We start from the raw sequence: 12,956 nt of genomic DNA on the forward strand, positions 1-12,956 counted from the left end.
TGTCAATTGAGTCCACAGAGAATGCACTATGCTCCTATTTATTAAATTAAATATCTGCTTGGAGTGGCATATTAAAAATTAAGCTTAGTTAAATCTCAATTTCCTGTGATCATTATATAAGTTGCTCATTGCTGCATCTCATATTAGCTTGGTTCAGTGGTTAGATAGCAATTAACATGAATGCTTAATGACCACTTTCCTATTCTGATATATTACTAATGATACTTACAGTTTAAAGTGCTTCAGGGTTAATTATAAATGTTTATAATTTTCCTACCCTTCTGGCTGACAGTACAGTCTTAACCTAGGAATATGATGCAGGCTTCAGACCCTTGTAGGAAGAAGGCTGGTCTGCAGAGGCTCAGCCATCAACATTTTTAACTCTTTAGTTCTTCCAACTTGCCTACACTATTTCTAGAATTTCTACTTTAGCATCAATGATACGGAAAATTTTTTTCTTTGAAATGTGATACATAATTTGATTGTTTCTTCGTGACAAAACAGAAGATATTTTTTGAGGGAAGTCACAACAGTCTGGGACCCAAAGGGATTTAAGGAGTGAGACAATGGATCTCTCCATTTTATCCCTGTCTTTCTTTTCAATTCTCTTCTACACCCAAGCTGCTTCTATTGAGATAAATTAGAGATTGGATTCTCCTACCTTAGCAGAAGCATATTATAAAGAACAAGTCATAAGATAAAAATTCTGTTTTAAAATATAATATGGATGGATATCCAGACATAGTAAAGCAACCATCACAGGCCTTTTATATGTTTCTCATTAAAATAATAAATATTAAGTGGTCACAAACTATGTAGTTTGGTATTGTCTATTATTTCACACATTTAATTTTCTTTGTAAATATTTCTATAAATATGTCCAAGCTGAATCACAAGCTTTCCAACCTATAGAAACATTGTGTTTCTTTTCTGTTTTCCCTTGTCAGTACAGTGCCCATCTTTAATACTTAATTCTTATTATTAACATTATTTATATGAAAGTATGCATTTTAACTCTGAAATATTTAGCTCACCTAATAATTCTAAAATTAAGATAACTGATACATGCAATAGCAAATCAGAATGCAGTGGATATTTTACTGTAATATATATTTTGGTTGGTGTAGCCAAAATCTAATAGTTTTTATCAAGATGACTTGGTGATAGCAGGTCCGCAAAACAGTTCAAAAAGATGATTTGCACAAGCCAATTTCAGGGAGTGGGTCAGGATGAGTAGACAGTCACCTTAGAGTTAAGCAAATAAATGTATAAGTCACAAAATTAGGGATCAGAAAGGACCCAGTGATTCTCAGACTAAAAGATTCTCTAGAGTGGATTATTGTATAGTCAATTCAAATAAGAAGTGAAAGTAATCTTCATCTCATAGCTCTCTTTAGCACCTACAATATCATGGGAGTGGGGGATAAATACTTATGGATTAATGCCAACCAAATAAGGAGTGACGTGTGTACCACGACCACCATCACATATCAAAAACATGCTGCAAAAGAAGTTATACTACTTCATTTAATCTCAGAATCTGAGTGGGAAATAAGAAGTTGGCTGCTTCACAAACACACCTCAGAATGGATACTGATGATACAATAATTTTGTGGACCACTATGTGATGCTTTTTATTCATGCATGAATTCAACATTTTATTATAAGTTCTAAAGTGATACGAAATTATACAGTTAAAATTTTTAAGAAGTGGATGGCAGATAACTTAGAAGTGGAACATTTGTTTATACTTGATGAAACTGTTTTGGTCATTATGTATCATTTCACTCTTTGCCTTTGAACAAAGATACTCATTTTCATTTACTCTTAGAGCACTTCAAGAAATGCAATTAAAAACTGATGAGTAACCAAGATAGTGTGTTCTGGGAATGTGGAAATATTTACTTTCAGTGAAGTGCAAATTAGTTGGATATGCAGATTTAGTATTAAATAGATAAGATATTTTCATAAAATCTCAAGCAATGTGTTTGAAAATGCAAGCACCGATAATTTGTTGCTCATTCAGACAAAGGTTTTCAAGTTCCCCCTCACCATTTCTCTGTATCTCAAATGAATGAGTTACTCATATTAGATAGTCAGTCTTATTAAGAAATTCATTTCGATGAGTATCTTAAACTTAATTTTTATGAAAGTTTTTATCACTTCCCTATTTACATTGTTCAGATCCATTTAACTTGAGTATTTTGTCATTTAGAGTAATAACTCATCAATCCATGGTGCAACCTTTCTTTGTTACTTTTCTTAGTGCTCTGAAATGTGCTATTTTGAATCCCTGAAATGTTATAAACCACCAGATTGCTAATTGCTTTGGATGCTGTGAAATATAATTACTCCACATTATTTTTGATATTTAATTGACAGTGTAATGCATTTAACTAAAGACCTGCAATAAACTATTTCTAATTACTGAGGGTGGTGGAGTGGAAAAGTAGGCTGTAAAACTTTACAAGGAAAGCAATGTTTCTCCATTATGTTAAAAGTCCTTGTTGATAGAACTTTCTCAGAAAAAAAAAAGTTCTCCCAAATGGAAAATTCTGGTAAGCTTTAGAAGGAGTTGTAGAGTAGTTCTAGTAATAATATAATAAGGATTTTAATAAATTATTATGTTTAAATAGATCATACAGTGATGTATGTCATATTTCTAAATTTACTATATACTTGCACTGAAATGTTTTTCTTCTACACGTGGCAGAACTTTACAAGAGGGATTATCAGGGATCTACCTGAATGAGTAATCTGTCACTGGTCTGTATTCATTTTATTCTGCTTCTGTAGGACATTTTTCTGAAAAGCAGTAACACATTTTATTTGTCATTGATACAGTCATGTACTGCATGATGACATTTTGGTGAATAATGGACGGTACATACAAACTGAGATTATAATGGAGCTTAAACATCCCCGATGCCTAGTGATGTCACAGACACCTTAGACATCATGGTGCAAAGCATCATCCCTGTGTTTTCAATGATGCTGCTATAGACAGATCTACTGTGCTGCTAGTCATATAAAAATATAGCACATACAATTATGTGCAGTATGTAATGCCTGATAATAAACAACTGTGTTTCTGGATTATGCATTTACTATACTGTACTTTGCATTATTATTTTACAGTGAACTCCCACTACTTTTTTGGAAAAAGAAAATGTTTTCTGTGCTTTTCCAGAATCAGCAGAATCATCTCTTGTTTTATGGAGGTATAGGATTTTCACTTGTATTTGTGCAAACATGAGTATCAACATCTCATAATGTTTTATGGTTCCATTAATAGGCCAAATCCTGTGATTGAACTAGGCCATCCAGGTCTAAGCAAGTACATTCCTTGATGTTCTCACAACACCAAAACTACTGCCAGACTCGTTTCTCAGAACATATATTAACTGTTAACTTACTTGTGAGTGTTGGTAGATATTATCAGGGGGTGGGTCTGTTCTTGGCTCCCAGGGTAAGAACCTATCACTACAAACAGATCCCTGGAAATAATACTTAGAGCCCAGTGCAAGAAACTTATGTTTCTAGGAGAATCACAGACAAGCCATGAAAGTATTAGGTTCTTTCAGAAGATGTGTACTATTTTCACTATCCTGTGACTCCCAGATATTATTAATATTATTTGGCATATTATTGTTTTCCTATTCATAATTCCTTGTTAAAATAAAATGCCCCCAATGGTATTTCTTTAAATTGTTGATTTAACTTCAATTTTTGTGTATTTTCCAAAACATAACTAAAATAAGTGACCTGTTTCAGGGAATGTAAATTATTTTCAGAATTTCAGAAATTGAAAAGGGAAAAGAGGAAGGAGAAAATGCTGGGCTGGTGTGAAGCGATAGCCCGTAACCCTCACAGAATCCCAAACAACACGCGAACACCCGAGATCTCAGGGGATTTGGCTGATACCTCACAAACCTCCACATTGGTGAGTGGAAAGTTATTTTACCTCACAATGGCTTATACTTAAATGGAATGCTAAGAAATGGGGAGAGGATGACATGCTAAGTAAGTGTTCATCTCCTTTACAGTTGTGTTTGCCTTTCTGGTATAATATTCATTTAAATCCAGTTTAATGGATGGCAATAAAATATCTTATCTCAATTAACTAAAAATATCATGTAACAGTACAATTTAACTTAAATTAAACAATTATTTCTTTTTCTTTCTTTTACTTTGGAATTATTCTTAATTATGTTAGCAACTTAGAGAAATTCTAAAAGTTCTTGGAATCTATAATTCCATTATAACTGTATAATGGAATCATTGTGGGGAAAGCAAATGAGTCAGCCGAACACAATTAAAGAATTAGAATCATACTTTCTGTATTTTCTTATACTTTTTCTAAAAATATCTGAGTAAAAGGATTAAAGCCTGGTGATTTTCACCAATTGTGAATTAAAGGGCTGCAAAAATAATTTGAAGAACAAATCAATAATATACTCTGCAATGTTTTGTTTTCAGCTTTAATTAGCCACTATTTTCCAGTAATAGGAGTAGATGATTCATTGGCAAGAGGACTTTTAAATATTCTTTGCGTAGATTTTGGCTATAAAATAATTTTTTTTATTTAAAGATGGAAAATTCCATTCACTAAGTTTTAAATTAACATGTAAACGTATGTATTATCGTGTTATCATTTTATAAGAATGTGCATGTTTCCATTAGCCTATTTTACTAGTTGATAAACATATAATTAAATATCACTTGGGCTGGGGATGTGGCTCAAGTCGTAGTGCACTCGCCTGACATGCGCGGGGTACTGGGTTTGATCCTCAGCACCTCATAAAAATAAAATAAAGATGTTGTGTCCACCGAAAACTAAAAAATAAATATTAAAAAAATCTCTCTCTCTCTCTTTCTCTCTCTCTCTCTCTCTCTCTCTCTTTAAAAATATCACTTAATGTTATCTAGGGTTTTTTTTTAACTTTTGGTTTATTTGAAAATTTTTATTACTTCATTGTCTTAGTCTGTTTGTTCTACTGTATAAACGGGTGGCTTATGACAAACAGATTTGGATCATGGACTTTGTCCGAACTGTGAGACTATAAAGATTTTGTGTTGTCAGTATAGTGAGTAATGCTTCCTCTTCATGAGAAAATGGAACATGATATGAATGTTTAATGACCATAAAGGTAGATTGTGGCAGAGATGATATGGGTGCTCTCTAATGCCGTCTCCTTTTCCTGGCTGTAAAGGAGTACAGCATTCACTACCTTCCCTCAGATTGGTTCCTAGTCATGGTCAGGGTGTCCTTGGAGGGAGGAAGGAGTGACAAGCTCCCTTGGGCCTCATCTGTAAGGTCACTGGTCCCATTCGTGGAGGTTGCACCCTCATGGCCTGATCCCTTCCCAAAGGCCCACCTCTGATTACCATCACCTCAGGGTGAGGATTTCAGCATATGAAGTTTTAAGAGGACATAAACATTCAGATCACATCATTAATGTAGAGATAATGATCCTGAATAAACATTAGTGAATGAATGTCACAGAAGCAAGGAACGGGATTCTGGTTGACGAAACTTAAAAGTAGCATCAAAATCCTGCTTAAATCCCTTCGTTTTGGCTTGCTGGGGGAGGGCTAAGGGTATGGAGAGATGGGTGCAATACTATTGGATATTCAGAGTTCTAAAGAATAGATTCTTTGAAATTATCACCTGCGCTGTGTCATTTCACTCTAACACAATCTTTTGCTAAGTTATCTTTTACAATAAAACTGCTTGTCATACAATAAACCTGTGTTATACAATATAATAAAACTGTGTTATACAATATTTATACATACAGCTGATGACTGGAATTGTAGCTCAGCAATAGAGCACTTACCTAGCATGTGCCAGGCCCTGAGTCAGATTCTCAATACCAGAAAATAGATACATTCTCAAGTATCAGTCAATAACTAAAAAATTTTAAATAAAGAAATATTTTCTTCTGTAGTTCTAATAAAGTAGCTTTTAGTGCTTAACTCCTATTTTATGGAATCATAAATCAAAAACCACATAAAATCTTGAGCAAACACTTGGCCTAGCTTTCTGCCTATAACCAGTAACCTAATATTACCTTCATTTCACAGAGGTGTATTGTGGCCCAGAGAAGTTAATTGACTTAGGGATAGCTGGTAAAGATGAAAGGGTGACAGGTAACAGGCTTCTGAAGGCTAGGCTTTTCTACTAAGCACACCATCTCCTTTTCTTGATGACATTTTCTTCCCATTCAAATAATTTTAGTAGAAAGAAAGCTATACCAAGTTATCGATTTAATTAAATGCAGTAGTTATTTGATACTGTATTAGGGGAATAACCTCAAACCATTGTAGCACATAAACCTCAAACCTGTTTCTTAACAAAAAGAGAAATAAAACATTTCTTTCTCTTCTCAGAGCCTGATGTGTGTTGGGCAGCTGTCCTTGGATGTTTGCTGCCTACCAATAACATTCCTTCCATCTTCTGATGCTACCCTCTTAAACATGTGACCTCTTGGGTCACTAAGGAAAATAAGGAGATTGGGCCCTTACTGCATGAAGCAGCCTTGAAAGCCTGGACCTCACCCAATTGGCCAAAACCTAACCCCTTGGCCCAATTAAAGTGGAAGAGAAGGTGGTGAAGGTTGTATTCCTATGCAGCAAGGGAAGTGAGATGGAATTAGTAAACAACCATCTCATCTCTGCCACAGCCCACTTCTCACGAAAAGATGAGTATTTCACGAAATATTCAATGCATGTTTCTTTCTTTCATAAAAGGGAGCATTATTCTCTAGACTGACAACACAAAATTCTTCTAGTCTCAGAACTCAAAGTTCACATTGTCCTCATCAAATAATGGTGACAGTGGTGACCATGATCAAATTATCTGCCTATAATCAATGTACAAGAGAATAATGCTTTTCCCCATGTAATGGAGATTATGAAACCAGGAGTTGTTTTCAGTTTTAAATACCTTGAGTCTCATATTTCCAGAATCTTGGCATTCTAATTTTCCAATTCCTTGAAATCTTATTAGGGTTCTGATAGTTTTGCTTCTGACAATCCATGTGTCTGGATTTTTTTTTTTTTTGGCATGCCTTTTACCTCACTCTTCTCCCATGTCTCTATCAAGTTGATCTTGTCTTGAAAAATATGTATAATGCAGAGAAATGGGTTTACAACTTGGAGGTTATAGCTTGATTATCAGGGTAGAAAGCTGAGTTAGGAAATTAACAATACACTGGGAAATTTCAAATGCTATCATGATAAAAATTTGCTTCTGTTCACAATTCAGTCCAATGTAGGTAACTTGATTTATCAACAAAGAATGCAGGGATTCGTTTCCTCACATCTCATGCTGCTATTGTTAAAAACATGGCTCTTGAACTTATCAGGGAAGGGAAAGAGAATGAGTGGTTAATCATGAAACTACATAGGTAGGTGTTAAAGTGATGTGCCTCTCACTCTGTCCTCATACCATTGGCTGGAAATCATGGACATATGCAAATACATATGTAAGAATGCTGGGAAAAATAGTCTTCCTCCATGACACAAATAGGAAATGTAAGGTATTTAGTCAGTCTCTATCGCAAATGCATTCCTTCCTTGTGAAGTAGTCTTTTTGATTTGCATTTTCACTTTGTATAAGCATACATTTATTATTATTCCTCTGCTGTCAACCAGAGCATTTTAGGCTATCAAGTATAAATTATATGCCTTCTAAAGATGATGATGATCATGATCATGATCACGATGATGGCTGTTATGTTCCAGGACCTTTTCTAAGCATATTACAAATATATTCATTTTTAAGATTCACAAAAAATCTGATGAGGTGGGTATGATCATTGCCCCTATCATATGGATAAAGAAACTTAGGTATAGAGAAACTTTAAAACCTATCCAAACTGACTTTGGTAATAACCGATGAAGCCGGTTTTTCAACAATTCAAGCAGTCTTAACCCATAACTCCACTCTATAATAGTGTCCCTCCTGAGTTGGGGAAAGACTGCCATCATTATCTGAATTGTATATATTTGACTAAAAACAAAGATTGCAAATGAGAAAATAATTCATTATAGCATAAACACAAGTAAAATCTTTCCTTTATAATACATTGTTCTATGTGCCTGTTAGACTATTCGGTGCTCTACATGGATCAACATATAAATGTGGACAGTTTCACAGCATTTGCACCATCTCATTCTCAGTAACTGATCTGATTGAAAAGATCTAGGTTTTCTATTTTGATCTATAAGGCAATTCACGCTACCTGCTTTATAAACTCAGAAAATATTTATTGAGCTTAAAATCTTTGAAAATAAATAAGAACTTTGAGGGACTTGAAGGACTATGCTTATGAAGCAGAGATCCTCACCACTGTAACCTAAATGGGAAAAGGCATCTCATCTTAAATGACAGGCAGGGAAGAAATCTCTCTTTAAATTTATTGGAACACGATTATACTTGTTAAAAACAAAAACACTTTATGCCAACTCTACCCATAAGCAATTTATTGAATCAAATCAGAGCTCCAATATTAAATTTAAAGTGAGAGCAAAGAAGATCAAAATAATCAAGAATTAAGAAGGTGAATGATTCTATGAGGATTAGAGTTGAAAAATCTATGGAAGTCAACATAGGAAGATTAGAAAATGTCATTTTTAGATGGTCAGCAATGACTCCAGAGAAAATTACCCATCTACAATCAATGATAATTCTTTGAGGCTATTAATAGACTGTCATCGGGTAGAGAAGAAAAAGTGTCACTCCATTTGTTTGATAGAAATGACTTGTCACTTTCAAATAGCTCAGACGATGTTTCTCTAGACTTCTATGGATAGGTGCTCCTTGATTTATGCTGGGTTATGTCTAACCCATCATAAGTTGAAAATATTAAGTAAAAATTTGTTTAATACAATTAGTGAACATCATCAGAGTGTAGCAAAATCATACACAGATTATCACACACAGCTAGCTTGGAACTATGGCATACTGGACACTGCCCAGCACCAAGACTGAATATTGTACTAAACATGATAACCTGGAAAAAAATCAAAATTCAAAACTGTAAATACGGGTTCTACTAATGCTTATTACATTCACATCATAGTAAAGTTGAAAATTTTTTAAGTGGAATCATCATAAGTCAGGGTCTGTCTGTACGTAGTCCAGGATGAGATGCTTGCTGATCTAGAAAAGACTAAAGAGAAACTACCTGAGAAAGTTCTCAAGGAGAAACATGCAATACATATATATAAAAGTCAGGTGAAAAGTTATTTGTAATGAGATACATACTTATAAAAATATAATTTTCAAAGCAGATTTAATTATCTAAATAGGTAATGAAATAGAGATACTATTTAAAAATTTATATAATTTACTTTAAATGATTAGGGCCCAGGTATCTTAATTTCTAGGGCTATTTTATACACCAGGCCCATTATAAGGTGTTGATACTCATGTTTGCACAAATACCAGTGAAAATCCTATGCCTCTAAGGGATCAGATAACCAATACCAGTAGCAAGCAAGAAAGAACCATTGGTGAACTTAGATGCTGTCTGATTTTTAAATCCCAAGATATGTCTTGAAGTGAGGCATCATCTACTGATAATATATAATTTACAAATCAAATTTTCAGCTACTGGAACAAATATGTTCTCATACAGTCTGATAAGCATTTATTAATAAAATAAGCAGCAAAAAAGATTTGTTTAATTATTTCATAAACAATCTTTTATTTTCAAAATATGACAGTTGTGTTAAAAGCCAAAGTTTATAAAACTGATGAAAAATTATGAATGAAAATTAAATGCTCTTGTCTTCTTTTAGAAGTTTTTAAGTGAATTTTTGTGTTCTACTTGAGGAATCCTACCATTATCAGCTTGTCAGTGTTGTCCTTATTAGTAACAGCTATTCTAACATTTGTTTTGTTTTGTGCTTAGCCAGCCCACTTTGGTATTTGTGCAATATAGAAAAACACCCGAACTTGAGACTTTTTTTCCTAGAATCTCACTCTTTTTTTTAAAGAGAGAGAGAGAGAGAGAATTTTTTAATATTTATTTTTTTAGTTTTCGGCGAACACAACATCTTTATTTGTATGTGGTGCTGAGGTTCGAACCCAGTGCCACACATGCCAGGCAAGCACGCTACCGCTTGAGCCACATCCCCAGCCCTAGAATCTCACTCTTTATGACTTAATCAAATATACTATTTCCTGGATATCATACAGAAAATAAATAAATGATAGGCTTTGTATGACTTTACTTAGCTTTGTAGAATCCACCATTTGAGAAAATAATATCACAAAATAACTACATGCAGTGAAAATGTAATAGAAAATAAATATGGCAGAACCTTTGCTATAAACAGATGAATAGAGGCTGTTTGTTTGTTTTTCTTAAAAACAAGGTGGAGTGGTATCATTTACTATTAGAAAAATTAATCTCTTAGACTAGAAGGTTAAAGTAATTGGTATTAAATATTAATAAAATTTTCCAAATTATCTGCCTTCCATTCATAACTTTCAGCATTGGAAACTGGTTGAATTGAATATAGTCTACTGAATTTTAATATTTTTCCCAGTTATATTCTTATCATCAATAGCCATAAAATGTGATTCATCTTTATGCATAGAAGTTAAAAAATAATAATAGCAAGAGAGTGATCATCTTGATAAATTGGTAATATGGAGATGATCTTTATTGTATGAATTGAGGAGATGAGGATAAAGGCCATTATGTATTAATGAATTTAGATCAGATGCCAAATACTTTCTTTCCCCAGATCTTTTCATGGCTAGTGTTTTAGTAAGCTTTTTTGCTGTCATCACCAAAATACCTGACCAAGACTAGTTTTAAAGAGGAAAAGTTTATTTTGGGACCTATGGGTTTAAGAGGTCTTAGTCTATAGATGACCAGATTCATTGCTGTGGATCCAAGGTAAAGCAGGAGATCATGGCTGAAGGGCAAGGAAGAGGAAAGCAGCTCAGGACATGGCACCAGGAAGCAGAGAGACTCTCCTCATCAAGAACACAATACAATCTGTATACGGGGTAAAAATGGAAGTTCATAACTCACTTGAATCAAATGTATGAAATATGATATGTCAAGAGCTTTGTAATGTTTTGAACGACCAATAATAAAAAAAATTTTAAAAAGAACAAAATATTTACCCCAAAGACAAATGCATAATGACCCATCTTCTCCAGCCACACCCTACCTGCCCAGTTAACTGGCCAGTTAATGCCTGTTAGGGGATAATGCACTGATTAGGTGAAGGCTCTCAAGCCAAGCATTCCACCTCTAAACTTTATTGCTCACACATGAGCCTTTGGGGAACAATTCATATCTAAACTGTAATTCAGGACTTAGAACATCAACAGTGAGGACTTGGACCAGAGATACACCTAATATTGTGTCCCAAATATGCTTTGATCATGTACTCTCTATGCCAATTCTGATTTTCTTTCTCTTATCATGGACTTATCTTACCTGAAAATAATTATATAATTATAATTGCACGTGATTTATTTTTCCTTTTCACATGAGAATATAAAATGAGAAAATGAAGAACTATTACCTTGGTAACCACAGTGTTTAAAATATAACAGAAATTTAATAAAATTCATAGAATATATAAACAGTTTGAACAAAGAGCATAAACTGAGCAAAACTAAGTTTCATTTCCTATTTTAAAAGGCTCTATTAAGTGCAATATCTCATATATTAAATCCCTTGTGCTTATTAGAAATGTCATCTGCCTTAAACTGTGGAAGAACTAATCCTGTAGATCAAACAATTCTCAGGTAGCTGCTATGATAAAAATACATATTTAAAGATTCAGAAACTAAAATCATGATTACAAATTTGCAATTCAGTTAAAATACAATCTGCCTATAGTAAAAAATTAAAAATATTGTAGTTTTCCAAATGCATAAAATGATGCAACAATCTTGTCCTTACAAAGAAAATCACCTTTAGCAGTTAAAATTTACTAAACACATCTTCATCACTGTCTTCCTAATTATTCCCACCTTCTACTTTTATTCTAACTGAAGACTAAAAGGAAAATATACATCTGCCTATAGCAAATAGACAGTGTAGCTTACAAACATAGCCTCTTGTGGAAACCAAACAAAAGGGAAATAGAAAGAAGAGTTTGTATATGTTAAATTTCTAATTAGAATAATTTACTTATTTCTACACATTCAGTCTCCTCATGAGTGCACCAGTTGATCTTTGCACTGTGGCCTTTTTCCATTCAGAAAATAAATTAGGGTCAGGGCTCCTAGAGTTTTCAGCTGTTTTTATTTTGCACCTCATGCTTCTTTCTCCTTTTAATTCTTATTTAATCATGCACTAGCTATTGTTTTCCATCGCTATTACAAAGCCTTTATTGAGTACTGCCTAAGGCAACGGTGAATAAGATCTAAGTTTTTATTAGAATAAATATCCAAAACAAATGAGGGAAATTAATAAAAGGACATGATGCTTTCAAGAGCTTTGATTTTTTTGTTAAGAAAGCTAAGTCATTAAAAACATGTCCCAGTGGTTGTTATGGAAACGGATTGAACTGGAGAATGCAAAGGGGAGACTGATACTTCAAATATCACATCATGAGGAAAAATTACATTTGCTGAGCAGCTTAAAGTAATGTATTAACTTTAATCATATAGTTACTGAACAATGTCAAAACATGATTATTCACAATAGCAATAATTGATCTAAAATGTTTCTTACTCGAAGAAATCTTTTCCTCTAAGAAGTCAAGTCAGGAGATTACATTCATAGCTGCTCTTTAGCAAAGTGTGTCGTGTCTGTCTGCTTAATTTAGATATAAATTAAATTGTGAGCATCTCAGAAAAATACCTAGTTCTTAGTTAACCCTACACTCTGCATACTATTTAGAACACATTGGTTTTTAAATATTTCATTATCTGAGGTCTAATGGGAAGAATCTAAACCCCAAAAGGAGAG

The 12,956-nt window shown here is 33.6% G+C and overlaps 1 protein-coding gene across 2 annotated transcripts in view; it reads left to right on the plus strand.

The window, feature by feature from the left end:
- The window catches only part of MARCHF1 (membrane associated ring-CH-type finger 1), a gene marked incomplete at its 5' end in the record, with an annotated part of 738,150 nt that overhangs the window by 438,898 nt on the left and 286,296 nt on the right, over positions 1 to 12,956 (plus strand). The window contains one exon of one of the 2 annotated variants that reach the window (XM_081268944.1): positions 3,833 to 3,943. The exons of the other annotated variant lie outside the window; for it this stretch is intronic. Within the exon in view, the coding sequence (XP_081125070.1) occupies positions 3,833 to 3,943 (111 nt within the window). Of the gene's footprint in view, positions 1 to 3,832; positions 3,944 to 12,956 lie in introns of those variants that run through there. 2 annotated transcript variants of the gene reach the window in all.

This window comes from Spermophilus citellus (genome assembly GCF_964194105.1).
Source record: "Spermophilus citellus genome assembly, chromosome: 16".
NCBI lineage: Eukaryota > Metazoa > Chordata > Mammalia > Rodentia > Sciuridae > Spermophilus > Spermophilus citellus.